At 42.6% G+C, this 21,380-nt stretch overlaps 1 protein-coding gene across 7 annotated transcripts in view; it reads left to right on the forward strand.

The window, feature by feature from the left end:
• Nucleotides 1–21,380, forward strand: part of TGFBR3 (transforming growth factor beta receptor 3) — a 228,297-nt gene that overhangs the window by 171,504 nt on the left and 35,413 nt on the right. For 3 of the 7 annotated variants that reach the window (XM_035018047.1, XM_035018043.1, XM_035018048.1), the window contains exons 14-16: nt 2,740–2,860; nt 13,192–13,233; nt 15,508–15,615. In XM_035018047.1, coding sequence (XP_034873938.1) covers nt 2,740–2,860; nt 13,192–13,233; nt 15,508–15,615 — 271 coding nt within the window. Of the gene's footprint in view, nt 1–2,739; nt 2,901–3,119; nt 3,156–13,191; nt 13,234–15,507; nt 15,616–21,380 lie in introns of those variants that run through there. The other 4 variants (XM_035018044.1, XM_035018045.1, XM_035018046.1 and 1 more) reach the window with 4 other exon arrangements.

Consider the following 21,380-nt stretch of genomic DNA (forward strand, 5'->3'; position numbering starts at 1 on the left):
TTTTTTTTTCCATGCATGCTACTTAGTAGTATCTCACAAATGATAAATCAAGACTGTTTTCCATTGAGGGAGAGGTCTGGCTTTATCTTTGCAATTCGGATAGTGTCCCTCCATAACATTCTATGCCAAAAGTACAGAGAGCCGAAAGGACAAGTTCAGTGTGAGGATTAATTTTTCCAGGTCCCGCTGAGACTTGCGTTGCAATTGTTTTTCGACCTTCTCTGTGTGAATTATAAGGTTGACTTGTCTCAGGAGGACTTCTAAGGGAAACTAACAAGTATTTTAATTTTCTCAGCTTCATATTTGTTCACCATGTTTGCCTCATATCCCTCCCCATATTGAACCCAGTACATTCTGTTGCCACAACAGAAATCAGAACACTTTGACCTTGTTGGAATGGCCGTGTAAGGGGAAATCTGCAAGGTTGATGACGATACCTCATTAGTTGACCTTGTGCAAGAAAGGTGTCTTCTGTCATAGTTTTGTTTCTGTGATCTGCCATGATTTTTTATAATTCCGTATGGGCACTTCTTCTGTAATTATCTCATACAGTGTCAGCTGACTTACAAAACTTTTGTAGTCACATATCAGTCCGTGTCTAAAACTAATGATTGAGCAGTATCAATAAATGTATGTGTGGAATTCTCTCTTAATATATAGGTTGTAAGATAGAGGTACAGAGGGAGGAGGAAAAATTACATTATTGGATAGATTACCACTGATCTGAATGCTTTACACTGTTATATTCCCCTGGGCATCCATTCCTCTGACAACACCAAAGAAAATTTTATACTACATATGACAGTGTAGCAAATCTGATCATAATCCTTTGGGAGCATGAATGTATAAGATGATTTAGATTATGTTCTTTAGGTTGCTTTTGGAAACATTGATGCCTTAACCTTGTGGACATTCGCCTTCCAGGGACCACCAGTGGACTGTGGTAGAGTCATGGGGAAGCTGAATGCTTGGCTGTGAGACACAGCTGCTCCCTGCAGCCAGAGGATGACTTTTAGGAGCTAGAGATCTAGGAGGGGAGGCCTGGCAGTTACTAGGGGTCTTTACTGTTGGCTTGTTTTTTGTTGTTGTTGTTGTTGTTTTTTTTTTGGTGGCTTGGTTGTTATCTGTCTCTGAGCCTGGCCTAGCACCATCCGTAGCATGTTAGTGTGTGAATATTAATCCTAATATTTCCCTCCATAACATTCTATGGAGAGCTCTAAGTCCCAGTGGATGACATAGGATGTGAAGTCCCTATTTACACCCAAGGCACGAGAAACTGGAAAGGGCATGAGGACTGAGAAGGAAGGCCTGCTGCTTACTAACAAGACTTGAAGCAAGTCCCCTGACCTCTCAGAATATGTATGGCTTCATCTGGAAGAGTGAAATAATAGTACCTGGCTTCCCTCGGGAGCAGAGGAACAAAGGAGACAGTAGATTTGACAACAGTCTGCCATTTATAGAGCAGTGGCTTCAGATGAGCTGTTACCACTGTCTTTGTGTTTACTGCTTGTAGTTAATATTTCCACAGTTCTAGTGACTTCTCAGATGATAACACAGAGCCAAAGAATCTTCTTAGGAGGAGTTCTCAAAGATCGCTGAGTCCAGCCCGGCCCTTAGCTGATGAAACTAAGGCTGGAGTTGAGTATCTTGTCCAGGGTCGAGCTGTGAGTTGGACGTACAATCGTGGACCCTTACTTAACTGAAGAACTGATAGCACAGTAAGAAGGCTTTTCCTAAAATGCAAATCTTTTCAATAATGAGGCCTTTCTACAGACAATCTGTTGTTTCCCTGTGCAAGACGCTTGTGTAAAGGCCTTTCTCTGGGCTTTGAGGGAGAGGAAGTTGTCTTCTTATAATACATTGCTCAGAGCAGCAATGACAATAAAGCCAAAAGACTTTGCTCTTTTGTGATTTGAAATTTATTAGCTTTGGGGAATGGCTTGGCTGTAGGCTTTTTAAAGGATAGATCTATTTTTTAACAACAAAAGCAAGTAGATGTCATTTACATTAGAGTTTCACCTATTGATGAGCGTAGACAAGGAACTAAAGTTATTTTAAAGGAAAAGGTACTGGAGTGTGATCATACTTTTTAAAAACAGGTATACCGAGCTTGGGCATGCTAATTCTAAGTTTGGGGCCTGAAAATAACTGGAAACAACTGTTCTCATGGTCCCCACACGTGGGTACAATTCCCCAGGGCTCCAGTTTGGAACACTGTAGCAGACGACCCTGGAAAGCGTCATTTTGAATGAGCCTATACCAGGATTTAAAAAATCAAACAAACTGGACAACATGATTATCTTTTTGGACAACAAATGTAAAATCTGTCACTTTCATAAGGCAGCACATGAAGTTTCCCACAATCACAAATCACAAACAGGAACCATTTATGTGAAGCCAGCTTGGTGAAGGGCCAGCACTCATCATATAGTTTCTTTACTTTTCAGACTAAATAACACTAAAACCTCTAGCTGTTTTGTGGGAAGATGGGGAAGAAAAGCAGTGTTTATAAGCCATCCAGTGATATTTGAATCTTCAAGTGCTGCTGAGACTATCCTGGGTCTGCCACTATATCTCCCAGATTATTTATGGTTCTTTGGAAAACACCCAGATCTCCTGTTTTTCTGTGGTAAACAGCTGTGAGCTGTCTGATAAGGGGCGCAGGACAACTGTGCAGGCCGAGCGGGTGCAGGCTCTTCAGAGTGACCCCTGACCCTGCTTTGCTCTGCCTCTCTGCAGTGTGTGCCCCCGGATGAAGCCTGCACCTCACTGGATGCCTCAATGATCTGGGCCATGATGCAGAATAAGAAGACATTCACCAAGCCCCTCGCTGTGATCCACCAGCAAGTAGAAGCTAAAGGTGCGTTTTGGGAGGCTCAGTCAGAGAATAGGGGCCTGAGGGCTGCTCCTTTTTTTTTTTTTTTTTTTTTAAAAGATTTTATTTATTTATTTGAGAGAGAGAATGAGAGACAGAGAGCATGAGAGGAAGGAGGGTCAGAGGGAGAAGCAGACTTCCTGCCGAGCAGGGAGCCCGATGCGGGACTCGATCCCGGGACTCCAGGATCATGACCTGAGCCGAAGGCAGTCGCTCAACCAACTGAGCCACCCAGGCGCCCCAGGGCTGCTCCTTTTAAGAAGCTCCAGTATTAAAACAATGAAAAAGAAGCAGTAGCTCCAATACTGTAAATCAAAGTACAGTTGTATTCAAAAGATACATTAAGGGCTAGGGCGCCTGGGGGGCTCAGTTGGTTAAGCATCTGGCTTCAGCTCAGGTCATGACCTCAGGGTCATGGGATCGAGTCCTTAGTTGGGCTCCTCACTCAGAAGGGAGTCTGCTTCTCCCTCTCCCTCTGCCGTTCCCCTCACGCATGCGTGTGTGCGCATGCTCTCTCTCTCTCATTCTCTCTCAAATAAATAAAAAAAAAAAAAAAAAAAAAGGGCCAATTAGTAACTTTAGAAAAGGATTTTTGCCAAAGGAGCCTTTTATATAGTTGGGTCTGCTCTGCCTTATGGCTGAGTTATTAGTGATAGGTTTGCCAACGATTTCCTCTTTTAAATATTAGATCAAAGTTGTCTCTATCCCAATGTCACTCTCCCTTGCCATTCAAATATCTTCCTCAAGTATGGAGGGAAGCCTCCGAGGTCCTCCTCGCATGCCAGGATTGAACAGCCCCCAGCCCATCTTTCATGATCTACTAGCAGTGTTTGTGCTGAGTACAAGCAGTCCCAGGGCTGTGTCCAGATCGCAGATGCCTTATTGCGGGGGAAGGGTGTTGTGTTTGTGAATACCATCCATCTTAGGTCAGAGCAGAAGAAAGGTTGAGAACTACTGTCCAAATGCATTTTTATAATTCAGGTTTCAGAATTGCACACAGTCACATTTGTTGCTTGAAGCCAAGGGTGCCTCTTCCTACACACATAGGAGCATTCAGCAGTCTGCACTTTTGTAGGAGAAAAGGAAGGTTGCCATCCTAGGAGATGTGGCCTCAGGTGGCCAGGCAAGGCAAAGCCAGACCTAGTGTAGGCCAAGTCAGCCAAACCAATAGAGAAGCAGAACTGGGCTCCACGGGGGTGTTAGGAATGGACCTGAGGCCCTGTGGACTGTGGAAAGCGTCTGATGGGACGGGCATCACGACTGAAGGGCACTGATGGGCAAGAACACATCAAGCAGCTGGCAACATCTGGGGGGGATGGAACCAAAGGCACATTCAGGCTATCTGGGCAGCTACATTTGTCACTAAAAACAACCTATGACTACCTAGAAACATTGTCTAAGGGTGCCAAACTAAGAGAGGTCTGGGAGAGTAAAAGTGGATTCCTAGCCTCTGGGGTTAGATATTTCGGGGCTAGGTCTCTGGGCCTCCTTCCACCACCCCAAGGGGCAGAGGAGAAACACGGCACTGGAGCCTTGATAAAAGCCAGCAAGCATCCTGTCTCCAGTTGGTGAGCATTGGCTGGGAGACCTGCTGGGTGGAGCTGCTACCACGCCTAGGCTTGGGGGCAGCCCTGGGATGGCCTTTCTGATCTAAGCACTGTTGGATTTGGCAAGGCCAGGCAGCAGGGGCTAATAGAATAAGCACACAGTACCTAATAGAATGGATGCTGTCTACTTTGTTCTTTGGTGGAGTGACCTTTGTGAAAATAGCAGTGCCATTCTTGCTGACATATCTGGTGGTGGCATCTGCCCTTTTCCTAGGGGCATGCTCACTTTGGAAAGGCAAGAGAGTATAGTGGGGAGGGTGTGGCTTAGAGTCAGGAGCCTGGGGCACAACTCTTTCCCTGCTAACTGGGTATGGGACTTTGGAGATCTCTCCTTCTGTCCTTGACTTTCATTTTCTATGTCTGGAAAAGGAAGGGTTTAGACCAGATGGCTTCCAAAGACCCTTTCAGCTGTAACACTCAGCTCTACTGTTTGAAGAAGCCAAATAGATTTTAATTCATTTCCCAGTCATCCCGAAAGGGGTGTGAAACATACATAGTAGATGTTCATTAGTTCTTCAGCAACACCTTTTGTTGTTGCTGTTTGTTTTACTTTGACTGATTGGTTTTCAACCATTTTATTTTATTTTATTTATTTTTTATTTATTTGACAGAGACAGACACAGTGAGAGAGGGAACACAAGCAGGGGGAGTGGGAGAGGGAGAAGCAGGCCTCCCGCCGAGCAGGGAACCCGATGCGGGGCTCGATCCCAGGACCCTGAGATCACGACCTTAGCCGAAGGCAGTCACCCAACCGACTGAGCCACCCAGGTGCCCCGGTTTTCAACCATTTGAAACAGTGTACCAGCCACAGTCCTTCTTTAAATGGATTGCCCAGGAGCACCTAGGTGGCTCAGTTGGTTAAACGTCCGACTCTTGGTCTCAGCTCTGGTCTTGATCTCAGCTGAGGTCTTGATCACAGGGTCATGAGTTCAAGCCCTGCATGGGCTCCATGGAGCCTACTTTAAAAAAAAAAAATTGTTTTGTGTTTTTTTAAATTTATTGCCCAAAGAGTTCCCTGTTTATTGGGTCCAAGGGGAGGAAATAAGTAAATTAATTGGGTTGCAAAGTATATCACAATCGGGCAACAGCTGGCTGCATTTTGTACTGTGAAAGTGGTTTAACAATAACAACGCTACCTCGTACTCAGTCTGTTACTCTTACCTATTTCCAGAGATACAGTTCTGTGGGTAACTGATGGCAGCAGCCTGCTTTTTTTTCTATGCCCGACACTAATTGGGCATTAATACTGCAGTAGTATAACTTCTAGTAATTCATTCATGCTTCTTTTAAGTTTGGTGGTATTTTTCTAAGTAATTCCTCTTGTAAATTAGGTAGTTACTTTTATTTAAACTTAGTGTAATTATCCTGAAAGCTCAGTGTTCTTTTACATAAAAGTTCAACAAGAGGAAAGTTTTACCAAATATCAAAGCAGTTTCACGAGAGTAGCTTTTAGTGGAGAAACGTGCAGTGAAGAAAGTTCATTGTTTAGGTTTTAAACAAATGCAGGTTAGACTATAGGCCAGCTTCCCAGGGGCTGCGTGCAAATGTGCGTTCTAACTGCACTGAGTGGGGTCGGTTTTCTGGCAGTTTTCAGCTCTGTGAGTGACTCCTCCCACCTTTTATGTTTATTTTCTTTTGACTCTGGAATCATTTCTCCATGAGGCAGGCCACTGGAGTCTGTGCTTTCCCTCTGCCTCTCAGTGAATTGGAATAGTAACTTGAAGTGGGAATGTGACCATTTGCTTAATAGCATTAGTTTATTTGAATAATAGCAGGGTCATGATCATTCTTCCTGCCAGCTTTGTATGTTACTGTTGTAAGCCACAGATACTATGGTATCTCTGGAAGTATCTCTTACTGGAATGAATTTTAGGGATAAAAATTGCTCAAGCAGTGGGATGTTTCACTGTCCTTGTTTTTTTTTTTAAAGGTTTTATTTATTTATTTGACAGAGAGAGAGAGGTAGCGAGAGCAGGAACACAAGCAGGGGGAGTGGGAGAGGGAGAAGCAGGCTTCCTGCCGAGCAGGGAGCCCAATGTGGGACTCGATCCCAGGACCCTGGGATCATGACCCGAGCCGAAGGCAGATGCTTAACGACTGAGCCACCCAGGCGCCCTCACTATCCTCTTTTAACCACACAGATACTCTTTGAAGGCTGTGCCGAAGTTCCAGGTCTCCATAGTCATTTGGTCCATCTTATTTTTCAACACTTGGGTTTTCTGGGGCAACAGCAGATAAAGTCTCTGGTTATTGGCTTCACAGCCAAGCAGAGAGCTGCTCTGTAGCTCCCAATACCAATGGCGTGGACACATTTCAGGTGGTGTTTCTTCCTTCTGTGGACAGAGAGAATAGGCCAAGACTAAATAACTCTGGGTCCCTCCTCTGGGCCACCATTTTTAATGGAACTTGCCCGAGCCTCTGCAGCATGGAACCACCATCTCAGTCCCTTGGGAATCAGCACTGGGTTAACATTCTTTTGCTGCTAAAACTTTCAACAGTAGATGACGGTGCTGGTGGTGATGATAGTCGTAGAAATGACAACAATGATTATCTCACATTTACTGAGCATTTACTTGGTACAAGGCTCTGTGCTAAATGCTTTGTGTGGATCCTCGTATTTAATCCTCATAGCCCTTCTGTGAGGCAAGTATAGAGCAAGAATAAGTAACTTGACCAAGGTCACACCACATATAAATAAGTGGTGGATCTGGGATTCAAATCCAGGCACTTTGATTCCAGAGTTTGTGCCTTTCTAAACCCTTTGCCTTATGCTAGGTGGAGGTTGATTCTAGTTTTTGAGAAACTACAAGCAACATTGACATCTATCTCTTGACATCCTCTTCCCACCTCCTTCTCCTTTTCATGCCATACATATCACATTGGTGTTCAAGTTCACATCCAAATACTCTAATTGACTGTGAACTGAAAAGATGAAGAATTTTAGGAAAAAAGTCTGTTCTCCAGAGGGTAAGATGTTGGGAAACATGGAAGCTGTTTAAGAGAGTCTTAAAATTTAGAAGTTCTGTGACTTTGAATTGTAACTCACAAAAAAAAGCCCAGAAAACATGAATACTTTATGCACATTATGGTTTATGGCAAAACAATTAAAATAGTTGAGGTAGTGCCATCCTGCCATATTTTCTGAACTATTTTGAAGTATAGGCATGGTAGTGCGGTTTGCTTTGGATGCTGTGACCATTTTTGTGGCATTTGAGAACAGTAGGGCTTACACAATAAAAATGGCTATACCACGTCAGTGATAATTTTTTGCGAACGGTGAAAGGGAAAAGTTATCATTTTTCTGAAATTTAGGGCACATATAAAAAAGCGAGTGAGAAAGAACAATAAACATCATCCCCAAACAGGCCATGATTTATGTACGACATGTAATTCTTAGCAAGTTAAATGTTCAAAATACTGAATTTCCACTACATAACTTTTCAAAAATAAGTGTGCTCAGGACAACACCTGGCATATCATGGGCACTCAGTAAATATTAATTTCCTTTCCTTCCTCTTAACCTCTCAGCCAAACTAGGTTTTTGGGGAGAGTAGGGGTGGACGGGGAATGAAAAGGAAAGTTGTGAACGTCAGTTGGAAGTTAATCCAAGAGAGGCATTACTTTTTGGAACACAGTTGATTTTTCCAGAACAAAAATACTCTAATGCACCCAGCCAGGTTTTGTCCTCAGGCTGAGGTAGAGATGAGGAGAAGCTGAGGAGAAAGATGGTAGAAATGCCTAATGGACAGACTAAGTCATTCAGTCTTCATCCAAGGGAGAGGGGTATCATAGGGACTTTGTACTTTGGAATATATATATATATCTCAACTATATACAAAAATAGAATAGTAGAATGAAGTCCCGTGAATCCTCCTTCTGGTTTCAACAACTACCCATTTATGGACAAACTTGTTTTATCACTTTCTGTCCCTAGATTGTTTTGAAGGAAATCCAGACATTTCATCTCATCCATAAATATTCCAGTATGCACCTCTAAAAGTTAAGAACCACCAAAAGATTGGGGTGCCTGGCTGGCTCAGTTGGTGGAGCATGCAACTCTTGATCTCAGGGTTGTGGGTTTGAGCCCTATGTTGGGTGCGGAGATTACTTAGAAAAAATAAAATCTTAAAAAAAAAAAAAAAAGCTCTTGGGTAAGGAACCAATGATCAGATCATTTAGGAAGACTACCCTGAAAGCAGCATGAAGTTTGGTTTTGGGGAGATGTACACAGTAATAAGATATAGATGACAATTACGGCTATTCCAAAAAATGTTTATTGGTACCTATTATATGCCAGGCATACAGTAAACACATTACCCTGTCTGTAAGGCCTTTACAGTGTCATACAGGGGTTCATAACCTTGACTCTGTTGATGCTTTTGAGCTGGATAACTCTTTGTTGTAGAGGGCTGTCCTGTGCATTGTAGGATTTTGAATAGCATCCTTGGCCTCTACCCACTAGATGCCCATAGCCAACCCCTCCACTACCCATTGTGACAACCCCAAATGTCTCCAGACATTTCCAAATGTCCTGGTGGGGTGCGGGGTGGGGGCAGAAATCACCCTAGATAAGAACCACTGATCAAGTGGAAGGGTGCAGATAAGTGACCAGGCAATTGCAGTGAATGCCATAAATATTGAAAGAACCCAGAGAAGGAGATTGTTTATAGTGAAGTTAATAAAAACTGTATGTTAAAAGAGATCTGCATAGAGGCCTCTCTTCATCTCCCTATCTCTCCCTCTTTGCCAAACACCAATAGATGTGGGTACCGAGTAGGCACCTTGTTTCCCTGCGGGCCTGCTCGATGCTACCATGTTTAGGAGAACTGAATTGAAAGCTGGAAGCTGAACGCTGTGGTCAGTTACTCACGCATAACCCCAGAAATATCCCATCTATGAAAACCATGCCTAACCATCTGAGGAGGGAAATCTGGTTCTAGAGGCACACCGAAATTTGCTCACGAGTATATGAAGAGATTTAATTCAGAATGTCGATTATAGTTTGTTCTTTCTGCAAATAAATCTCTATTGTTAACATTCTCTTTGCAACAATAGCAAGGGTTCCTTTCTTAACAATTTTACCCTTAAACCAAAAGTAAATATTGCTGTGTTCCCGTTTTCCTTTCAGCATGCCAGCTCGATTATAGGGTTCCGGTGGAGATCAGACTCCTTTAGTCATACACAGGGGTTATTGGGAATTTTTGGAACAAAAAAGAGGATAAAATCCTATAACCTTAGTGCTGCAGCTTGTACTTGTTATTGTTTATGGAGGAACTTCACCCAGGGGAAATAAGCAACAACTGTTTCTATTTAGCGCTGAGAGAAGTCCCCTATTTGGGGTGGGGGAGAAGGATTAGATCATAGCATAGATCCATTAAGAATTTTAAAACAATGCCATCCATCACAGAGGCCTTGCTCTAAAACCCACATTCTCACATGTGAGGTCTCCTTAAGGGAGAGTCATTATTTAAAACCACTTAGGGATTCTGAGTGACAAAGTTCAGCCATGGGTGGTTGATTGGATGGAACTCTTCCCAGAAGTGTGTATATTTCTCACATGGTGAACACTATAGAGACCTTTAAATGCCTTTGGACTTAGTTCAGTGAATCCAACCACTGCTTCTTGGAAGTAGAATTTTGTGGTTAGATACCCCTACTTCATAGGGTTCTCGAGAGTTTAAAATGAGAAAATCTAAGCGAAGGCTTTTTGTCAGTTGTAAAACACTACACACATGTATAAATGGAAGGCATCACCATCATTATTTTATCTCTGCCACTAGGCTGATGGGACCAAACCCACTGGAGACAGTCTCTTGTGTTATTTTGTAGTTGGTGAGTGTTATGCATACTGAAATATATTTTCTTAAAAAAAAAGATTTTCTTAAAAGCTTTCACAGTTATTTTTAGTAATTTTAAGTACAACCTGCGCCACCACATTGCACAACTCTGGGGGGCACCATTCCATTGTGGTGGCTTTGCTTCATCCCGTAGCATTCCTTCCCCTAGAGCTGGACCCAAGCACCCCATGCTGCAGGAATGTAGGCAGCCCAGCTGAGGTGGTTAATCCTGAGAATTTACAATCCTATGTAGCTTCTTTATTTTTATAAACATGACCTCAAATGCTGCTGGTTTGGTCAGTTTTTCACAATTTCCTTTGCTCCACTGTGGATTCCAACACAAGGTATGTGTTCCTTCTTCACTGAATGAAAATGGAGACGAAAAGAGACGCACTAAACACTCACCACTTGCCACTCGAAAGGGCAGGGGCGGAGTGTGTCCCAGGACGCAGCACCCTTTTTCTGGGAAGGGCCAGCTGGTGAGCGTTTCAGGTCTGTTCCTCGCACAGTGCCTGCCCTGACGATTCTGGGCTGCTCCTACAGCATTGTAGGCATGGACAATATACAAATGATGTGTGTGGTTATGTTCAAAGAAAACTTTATTTATGGAATTTATTTATGGAATAGGTTTGACTTTCACATACTTTTCATAGGTCATAAAATTTTATTCTTTGGGGGTTTTTTTTCCAGTCACTTAGAAATACAGAATGTACTCTTAGTTCACAAGCCATACAAAAATAAGTGTTGGGCCATGATACAGCCACTCCACCGCCCCCCCCAGTTTGTGCTGTTCTCACTCTGAGTCACAAGTAGCTTCTTAATCAGTGCTCCCTGCTAAGGACAGAGCAACACTCCCCAGTCATGTAGCCTCTGAAGCAGAATCTGGAATTTGGGTTCAGCCGCTGCCCTGATGCTTTCCAGCTGTGACCTTGGGCAAGTCACATGATAGCAGAGTCTCAGGATGCTCGTTTGTAAAATAGTGATAAGAATTCTTTTTCTGCCTCTCTCACAGGGCTGGTGTGAAACTCAAATGAGATTTGAACACGAAAGCATTATAGAAATGTCAAAGCATACAAGCACTGCTGTATAGCCTTGTTCCCAGCTCCCTCTGTTGTCTCCATTGTCAACATTCTAGTCATCCTTCACTGATTTCTGGCAGGCCTGTTCCATGCTAGGCTGAGCCCTGGGATGTCCAGATGAGTAAGAACTAGACCCTGCCCTCCAGGCAGAAAAGAATCTAGAGAATTATGATGTGATGGAGTATATGTAGGACAACCGGGGGGTGGAATAAGCTACATGGGTAGAGACTGGCCCTGCTGGGGTGGAGGTTGGAGGGAGAGTCAGAGAAAGCCTCCCAGTGAACATACCAACAAAGCAGGTCTGAGGGAGGAGGGTATTTCAGGGGATGGCTTGCAAAAGTATGATGATCAGAGCAGCATAGAGAATTTGGGGAGCTTAAGTAAGTATGAGGAGCCCAGCATGGGTGAAGGGCCCATTAGGAAAGGAGGCTAGCAAAAGGTTGGTAGAGAAGGAAGGCAGAACTTTTGTGTGCCAGGCTGGAGTTTAGATTTTTTTCCTACGAGTGCAGGAAGTCATGGAGCAATTTAATCAGGTCAATAACATAATCAACTCTGGGCTCTGGAAAATTCACTCCGAGGGGAAAATATGGAGGAGGAAATATTTGGGGCAGGAGCAGGGGCAGTGGGTGGAAACAAGGAGACCAGTTAGGAAAGCTCTGTAATAATGCAGATGTATGATGAAAAGATGCTGAGTGGCACCTGGGTGGCTCAGTTGCATCCAACTCTTAGTTTCGGCTCAGGTCATGATTGTGAGATTGCCCGTCAGGCTCCACTCAGCACAGAGTCTGCTTGTCCCTCTCCTTCCCCCTCTGCCCCTCCCCCTGTGTGTGGGCGCGTACTCTATCGCTCACTCAAATTAATTAATTAATTAATTAATTAATTAATTAATTCTTGGGTTTTTTTAAAGAATTTTTTATTCATTTGAGACAGAGAGATAGAGAGAGAGAGCGTGAGCAGGGGGAGAGGCAGAGGAAGAGGGAGAAGCAGACTCCCTGCTGAGCAGGGAGCCAGACATGGGAGTTGATCCCAGGACCAAGATCATGACCTGAGCCAAAAGCAGATGCTTAGCCATCTGGGCCACCCAGGCACCCCTAAATTCTTATTTTTTAAAAAAGGAGTTGAACTATAGGATAATAGCATTAAGGAAAGAAGAATAAGGACGCTTTTACAAAACTTATGTACATTTTTTCAAAGACCTTATTTATTTATTTATTTATTTACTTACTTATTTATTTGAGTGAGAGAGAGAGAGAGAGGAAGAGGCAGAGGGAGAGAGAATCCAAGCAGACTCTGCTGAGTTGAGCATGGAGCCTCATGCAGGGCTCGATCTCACAACCCTGAGATGATCTGAGCCGAAACCAAGAGTCAGATGCTTAACCCACTGAGCCACTCAGGCACCCCACAAAACTTGTGTACATTAAAAGAATTTTTTGAAAGTGGAAAAACATCATGAATACACTGGAGAAATATGGTATTTAAAGGTATTGAATCCTCTTGTAAATAAATATAAAGGTGTACACACACACATACATGCTGTCAGACTCAAATTCCTTAAGTTTGCCTTCAAGTTTTCTTCAGATTGGAGAGCCTGTACAATTGATTGTTGACAAAGTACAATGCTTAACATTTCTGAGTAGCCCATGTTACAGTTTCGACATCTGAAGAGCATAACTGACAAAGATCTCACAGAGTATTAACCAATAGGAAAGTGTCAGTCTCTGCTGAGATTGTGATGAACTTTTGCTTAAAACTTGGTTTCTCTGTGGAATGCATCATCATTTTTTTTTTTCCAGAAACAGGTCCAAGCATTAAGGAACCGAGTCCAATTTCTCCACGTAAGTCTTCATGCATCTATTTCGAAAGGAAGCCTCCTGGGCTTTTTATAAGAATGAGTTGGTTATAGAGCATTTGGCAAACTTTGAGTTTTGATAAGAAGATCTCTGCTCTCATTCCCTGTCTCCCCCTTTTTTTCATAATCTCCTACTTTTTCCTTTCCTCTGTCCTTCCTTCATCCTCTTTCTTTTTTCCTGTCTGCCACTTTTAAATGTGAATTGGTGGACCCACTGGCATGTGTGGCCTTAATGGGAAGGTAGTAACTTACTTAGCTTTAGAGAGAGTTCATTATTTGTATACTTCTACCAGTTGTGATCTAAAACCGATAAATCACAGCTATGGGAGTGGTTTGCTTTACTTGTCATCGATAGTAGTTACCTGCTCAGGGAAACAGTGCTAAGGGAACTAGTTGCTGTCTCTTTGAGACGATCTCTAGTCCAGTGGGGGTGTGCAAGGAAAGGGGAGGAGGGGGGACTTGTAAGAAAAAAAAGAGAAGAGACCAACTACTACAGAATGATGCATTGGGATTTGTCTGAGCCAATTTTGTCACCATACAGAAGAAAATTCTGACCAAAAAATATTCCGGTGACTTACCCGTGGTTATAATTGGCATTCAGGCAGGACTATAACCTGGGCTTTCTGGCTTTGCACCCATAGCTCTTCTAGATGGTGTTGCCTTGTGGGGAGAATCTGTGCTTTTTTTCTTTCCTACAACTCTCTAGGTTAGTCTCCATGGCTCACCTCATACACATAACAGTCTGGCGAGTTCCTTTATGCAAAGCACTACACTGTTACAATTAAGTGTCTTACTTCAACAGTATCACGAAAGAGTATCATGAACCCACAAAGAGACACATGTGGATATATTTCTTTCATACTGACCCAGCCTGATTTTCATAAATGACATCTCCATTTTTAGAATTTCAGAGGAGTTTTCCTCAAAACTTTCAGTGGTGCCCCATTTTTGCATCTGTAAGCATAAAAAGGCAAATCATCTTTTAATACCTACAGACTAAATTAAGTGGAGTGTATGGTTTGGTTCGTCTTAACCGCCAGAGTTCTTCCCAGTTCATATTCCTTCCTCGGAATCCCCAAACCTTCTACAAACTCCTTTTGTTTACTCCCTGCCTTCGGCAGGTGAAGCAATGCTATCCCCATTTCCAGAAGTTGACACACCAAAGGGCATATGGCTAGAAAAGTAGCCACCAGGACTTGGAAATTCCAAAATTCCAAAATCTTTGGCAGCATGGCATACTTTTCCTGAGCCCTTACAACAAGTTCTGGGGCTGCTCGGAGGTGGGGAGGGGGGTGTCACATTTGTCCATACAACCAGATATTTTACACTGAAGTAAGATGAAAGGCAAAGAGATTCAATTTACATAGAGATCAGCCGGAGTTGCTTCTGACTCAAGAGGAACATAGAAATGGGATTGAGATAGTAGGGAGATCCTACACCCTAAATTTACATTTTAAAAAATAGACACCCTAGAAATTTTATTCAACTGAAAACCCTTTCTCTTGGAAGCTGATTTTAACTTCTTATAAGTGATTCATAGAAGGTAGTTCTCTTAAATGAAAGGAAATGTTCTATTTCTGTGGCCTGGAATTAATTTCAAATATAAACATCTTTGCCAAGTGGAGGAACAATTGGTTCTATTTATATGTTTTGCTGACCATAAAACTGACATAACTCCACATTGAGAAGTATTTCCGTCCCCCTCATAGAAAGATCATGGTTAGAAGAGTGTCAAAAAGTAGGTTGTTTTAAATGACACAATACAGAATTGTTAGGATGGAGGGTTTGATCTGAGGGGACCAGCGAAACGTTAGAATCTATAGGAATAGTTGATCCTTACCTTATGTTTCCTCCTTGTCCACCCCCTATCTTCCTATTACCTCTCATACCTATAAATGTCCGCGAAAATGTATTTGTAGATTATTTGAAATGTGTTTTCTCATCTCGTTGTTGGAAGTGTTTGATGAATAAGAAGCAATGTGCCACATTGCAATAATGGGAGCTCACTTCATTTTCCAAAGCATCTTCAAACTGAGGATGCAACCTGAGGCTATCTTGGAAATCTGATCATTTCATTTTTCTTTTGAGGAAAAAAAAATGTGCAAGTTTTAAAGACATTGCATTTGGTTGGGATTCTCATTTTGTCCTCATTTTCTTAGTCCGTGCCCAGCCTTCTTGACAGTGCTTGTGAAACAAATACAAAATTGCAACATCTGGTGCAGACTCACTGAAAGTATGTACTGGCTTCCCTTCCTTATAGCAGTTTTCCACGGTCTGGACACCCTCACCGTGATGGGCATTGCGTTTGCGGCGTTTGTGATCGGAGCACTCCTGACGGGGGCCCTGTGGTACATCTATTCTCACACAGGTGAGTGTGACCATCGAATATTAGTTGGTGTGTGTCCTATGTGTCTGCCACACAGCAGACATTTCAGTGTTTCGTGACACGGATGAGTGGATGGAATAATAATGAACGAGAGAGAAAGGTCATTCCCACAGTTTGCACATGGACATATTTGGCATCAGTTGGGTTTTGCAAAAATATTATTTGCTTTAAGCACCGTTAGAAAAGGAATGTTTACACTATGCTAATTGCAGTTGAGATGTTGGTGAAGGTTAGCTACTAATAAAGCTATTCTGTGGTTAGGGTTTAATTAAAGAAAATTGATGTAGACAAAATGGAAATATAAACCCTTCCCTCAACGCTCAAGACTTCAGTACAGACGTATGAATGGGCAGGAAGTGAAAAAGGAAGCTAAGATTTTATTACCATATTTGCCAAGAGGCTGAGCACTGTCCACCAGAGTCCCCAATCTCAGTGACTTCAACCAGAATTTCTTGACCCTTTTAAAACCCATGCCGTGTCCTCTTTTTTTTTTTAAGATTTTATTTATTTGTCAGAGAGAGAGAGAGCACAAGCAGGGGGAGTGGCAGGCAGAGGGAGAAGCAGGCTTCCCACTGAGCAGGGAGCCTGATGCAGAGCTCAATCCCAGGACCCTGGAATCATGGCCTGAGCTGAAGGCAGACACTTAACCAACTGAGCCACCCAGGCGTCCCGCTATGTGCTCTTTGATAAGCATAAAATTCTCATGTCTTTCTTCTATAAAGTTATTTAAATTTTTTAAAAATATATTTTCATGAATTGCAAACAAAAATGGTGAAACAAAGCACTTTGTTTTCAAACTATGTTCCTCTTCCCCCAAAATTCTTATGTGCCCCCGCACCCTTCTCTTGCCCCTTCCCCTCAATCCCAAGGTTGAAACCTTCTGGCCTGAGCAGAGAACCTGTTCTGACCCCAGTACAGAGGGCAGGCCTGGCAAGGGGGTTCTAGTGCAGTGGGGAAGAAACAAATGGACTGCTTACTTCCTTCTTAGTTTCCATGCAGATAGATATAGCCAAGAAAGATATGCATTTGGGGGTATGTCTAGTGAGCTAGCTGGGCTTCTATGTCCTTGGATCCTTGCAGTTTACACTGTGAACCCAGGTAAATTGTGCTTGATTTATCAGTCAGAGTCCGTGGCAGGTTCAGCCTTTCTGTTTAGAATTTCATTAATTTTCCACTGAACCAATGAATGCCTTCATCTTTGGCCTTACCTTGCACCATTCAACCAGACAATCTGAAAAGAAGACTGCTTTAAAGGGAGGAGAAGTACGGAAGGGCATTTTGAGAAGTCATATCTTAATCCTTACCAGAATTTTCACTTCAAATACTGCATCCTCCAACTGAGTCATTTTGGATTGTGGCAGAACGAATCCTTTTGTGCCTAGCTTGGGGAAGTCCCACAGTCCAAAGCAAAAGTTGAGGAGAGTGTAACAGTGGGGCTTTGAGTCCTCAGATTCTTGTTCCTAGTCAGTGATGTTTGAGGGAGGTATATTTCATATGAGAGAGAAAATACGACTCTTAACCTTACATGTAATGATTCTGAGGATATACAAACCACTGTGAATCGAGTTAGGAATAGTCTTTCTTGTGAACGGCTCATACAAAGCACCAGAAGGGACAGCTTTTAGCGGAGTAGCATTTTAGAATAAATACTTTGCCACGGGAATATGGACACATTCAGATCTCACACTAGCCGTTTCTCACAATCTTTCCCCATGTCCTGCGTGGCTAGGAGGTTCTAGGGCTGTTGGCAGCTTCTGCTGTATGTTGGGAATGAACTTGAAACTATGCCAAGAAGACTCTGTAGCCCTGAGGATTTTATATGGGCTTAACATGTGCCTGCTGAGCCCTGACTAGCCTTGGCCATTGAGCTACACCCTCAAACCCTGAGAGTTCATCTCAGGCCAGGTAGGGCCAGGAAGCCAGGTCCAGCTACCACATAGCCCTTGCTCTTGGCACACACCCCACTGAACTCACTCTGATAATCCCCAACTCTCGTGCACAGCCAAGCTCACAAACCTGATAAAAAGCCTTTATTGCTCTGCTCATTAAATTCCCAAGTTTATTGTTTCTGCTCCCTTCCCCCACAAACCAGAGACTGAAGGGGAGGAGTTTTTACATTTTGTTAATATAGAAATAGGCTTGGAAATAGATGAAAGAAAAACAAAACCCAAAAACCCTTCCTGTTATGGTTTCCAGCAATATAAGTTACACTGATTTGGAAGTTAAAAGGTTTATAGACACTGTCATTTGGGCTCTAACCCTGCTATCATCACATGTGATAAAGCTTCAGAATGACTTTTTACTAACAGACGTAGCCTCTGGTTCATTTTAAAGACTTCTCCTAAGGGAAGCCAACATCACATGAGTGTGAAGAAGGCTCGCTTCAGACCCCAGTGGTACTATCCTATCCAGAACTCCTTCGGTTTCATATCTGGATCAGCTAAGCGGCAAGTTTAGATGAAGAAAAATCATAATGCAGTAGCCAGTGGAGAGAAGTGTGTATACAAACACAGACTCAGTGCGTTCAATTTCTGCAGTAATCTAAGCTGTGGAACTCAGACCTTATATGGCATAATTTGGGGTTCGAGCAGCATCTGCCTCTGTGTCAGAAACAATCCTTAATTTAGACAGATTCTCTTTGATTACGCTTTCTGTTCCTTCTGAACACAAAGCACAAAACCAAGTCACATGTTTGAATTGGGGTTATCTATTTACATACCTGTAATGTGTGTTAGTCTAAGAAAGCTGGATCCCTCCTTTTTTCATACCATAGCTTTGGGCACCATAAGGGATACTTCCTTAAGGCCATATTAACCCTGTTTGGAAAACTCCATTCCTGAAACTTACTTTCTCTACTGAGATGGTGCGAAAGAGAAGGAGCAGTTGGAATGGAAATGGTGCTAGAAAGGAACCGTAGAATCTTGATGCTCCTGAGAGCCTTACTAGTTCAAGAGTCCCAAATCTGTAGTCCATAAAGGTTTTTTTGAGGTGAGGGGCAAAAGTATTTACTTTTATTTTTTAGTAAAACTTTCTAGCCTTATCACAGTAGTACCCGCACATAGTTTAAAGGCTGAAATAGTTCTATAAGAACTATTGTTCATGTTATGAAGGACATGAGTCCCCTACTGCCCCACTCCCTTTTCTTGCTCCTCAGAGCACCATTTTTGATTCTTCGCTGATTATTTTGGACATTAATCCATAAATCAAAATAATAGGAGTATAATATCGCCACTTCTTATCACTTTTAGGCCTTTTCTGTCCACCTCCTACAATGGAAAATGAGAATTTACTTCCTTTTCATTCCTGTGCCCCAATTATACATTCATGCCCCTAATTGCCCCCCTATCTCCACCATCCTCCTAACAGAATTATACTGAAATTTTGGGTAGATCAGTATTTACTGTTTACATTACTATGACTACCTAAGTGCTAATCACAATTTAGCTATGTAATATATTATTGTTCCTTCTGCATGATTTTTTTTCTTCTAGAGAGAGAGAGAGAACATGCAAGTGGGGCTATGAGGGGCAGTGTGCAGACGGAAAGAGGGAATCCCAAGCAGGCTCCACACCCAGTGTGGAGCCCAATGTGGGGCCCAATCTCACGACCCCGAGACCATGACCCGAGCTAAAACCAAGAGTCGGACACTTAACCACCTAAGCTACCTAGGCGCCCCATTCCTGCATGACTTTTAATTTTCCCTAGAATTAATGATCATCTCCCCCCGCACACACATGAGCTTAGTTTTCTGTATACTTCTCACTAATTCATCTGTTGACTCTCTGCCAGTGGACTCAATTTTCTCTTAACACATTCAGACAACAGATCTTATTCTGATTCATTTCCTTCACTAAATCTTTCCTGGAGCCTTCTTACCTGTTCCTGTCTGAACTGGTCACCCTCTCTGTTTGGACACTGCTATCTTCTTATATTTTTTCACCACCATTCTGGGGGTTGCCTGCACTTTGGAGTTTTGAATGGCTTGTATCATCTATCCCATGTCTTCCTCCTTCTTCGCTGAAAAGGTACATAAGTAAATGTTTGTCACACCTTGCATATCTGAAAATATCTTCAGTTTATACAAACACGTGGTAGATAGTTTGGCAAAGTATAGAATTTTAGGTCATAAATAATTTTCCTTCAGAATTTTAGGAGCACTCTTCATTGACCTTTAGCCCTAAAGATTGCTTTTGGGAAACTCAAAGCCATTCAGATTCCTGGCCTGTTTGTTGTTGTTGTTGTTGTTGTTTTGGTTTGGTTTGGTTTGTTTTTTTCTGGAAGAAATTTTACAACAGTCCTTGATTTAGGTGTATTTTCATACATTATGCCAGGCATTAACCGAGTCCTTTCAGTCTAGAAACTCATGTCCTTGAGCATTAACATTTTTAGAATTATTTGTTTTCTCCTATTTTCTGTGTTCTCTCATTCTAGAAATCATTTTAGAATTGAATCTCTTGGGGCACCTGGGTGGCTCAGTCAGTTAAGCATCCTACTCTTGATTTTGGCTCAAGTCATGATCTCAGGGTCATGCAGTTGAGCCCCACATCAGGCTCTGCACTCAACAGGGAGTCTGCTTGAGATTCTTCTCCTCTCCTTCTGCCCAGCCCTCTCTCTCTCTAAAAAAAAAAAAAAAAGAACCTTTTGAACGATCACCTAATTTTCCTTTCATTTCTGTTTTCCACTTTTTCCCTTAATTTCTAAGAGATTTCTTCATCTTTATCTTTTAGTTTCCTACTGAATTTTTATTTTTTATTTATTTTTTAAAATATTTATTTATTTGTCAGAGGGGGGTGGAGAGAGCACAAGCAGGGGGAACAGCAGGCAGAGGGAGAAACAGGCTCCCCACTGAGCAGGGAGCCTGACGCAAGACTCGATCCCAGGACTCGATCATGACCCGAGCTGAAGGCAGACACTTAACTGACTGAGCCACCCCAGGCGCCCCAGTTTCCTACTGAATTTTTACATACTGTATTCAAATCTTTAAATTCCAAAACATTTTCCCTATGAATCAAAAATATATATCCTATTTTTATCTCATGAGTATAATATCTTATCTCTCTGAGAAGACTAAAATAGGATTATCTAAGAATGAGTAAGTTTTGAGCTTGTGGATGGGACATATTGCTTGTGAACTTCCCTTAGGGTGATCTGGCTGGGCCTTTTATCGGAAGAACTCCTGATAACACATCTTTGGATCTTTCCTCTTGAGCTCATCAGGTTTTCAGTAAAACAGGTTTTCCTGTTTTCTTTCTCGAGGGTGTAGATCTGGCTGTCAGTGTTCTGGGGGTCCTCTTTCAGCTGGGTTCTCTGCTCTCAGCTGTCCTGGTGTTGGTCAGACTCTCCGTTTCATCTTGTGGAGAGTAAACTTCCTGTTTTCCTCCCGGCTGAAGAGGAGCAGGGTCCCACCACACAGAGTAAAGAAGGGGATTTAGGGAAATCTCACTGCTACTTATACGGGAGTCAGCCAACCCCAGTGCTTGCAGCCCCATGTTTACCCTCTCTTTTGGGGTATCTGATGCCACCATTTCTTGAGTTTTTGAGGGTTCTGGGTTATACCTTGGTTGTTTCTCAGCTTTTCTTACTGTTGGCATAGGTTCTGGCTCTCTTAAATCTGCTAGGTCACTCACCCATTTCTTCACCAGTTTCCAATATTTTACTGCTGTTGTCTCCATTCCTCTTCTTCTTCTTCTTCTTCTTCTTTCTTCCTTCTTCCTTCTTCCTTCTTCCTTCTTCCTTCTTCCTTCTTC

The sequence above is a fragment of the Mirounga leonina genome, unplaced genomic scaffold, assembly GCF_011800145.1.
Source record: "Mirounga leonina isolate KUSES-001 unplaced genomic scaffold, KU_Mleo_1.0 Mir_173, whole genome shotgun sequence".
Taxonomy (NCBI): domain Eukaryota; kingdom Metazoa; phylum Chordata; class Mammalia; order Carnivora; family Phocidae; genus Mirounga; species Mirounga leonina.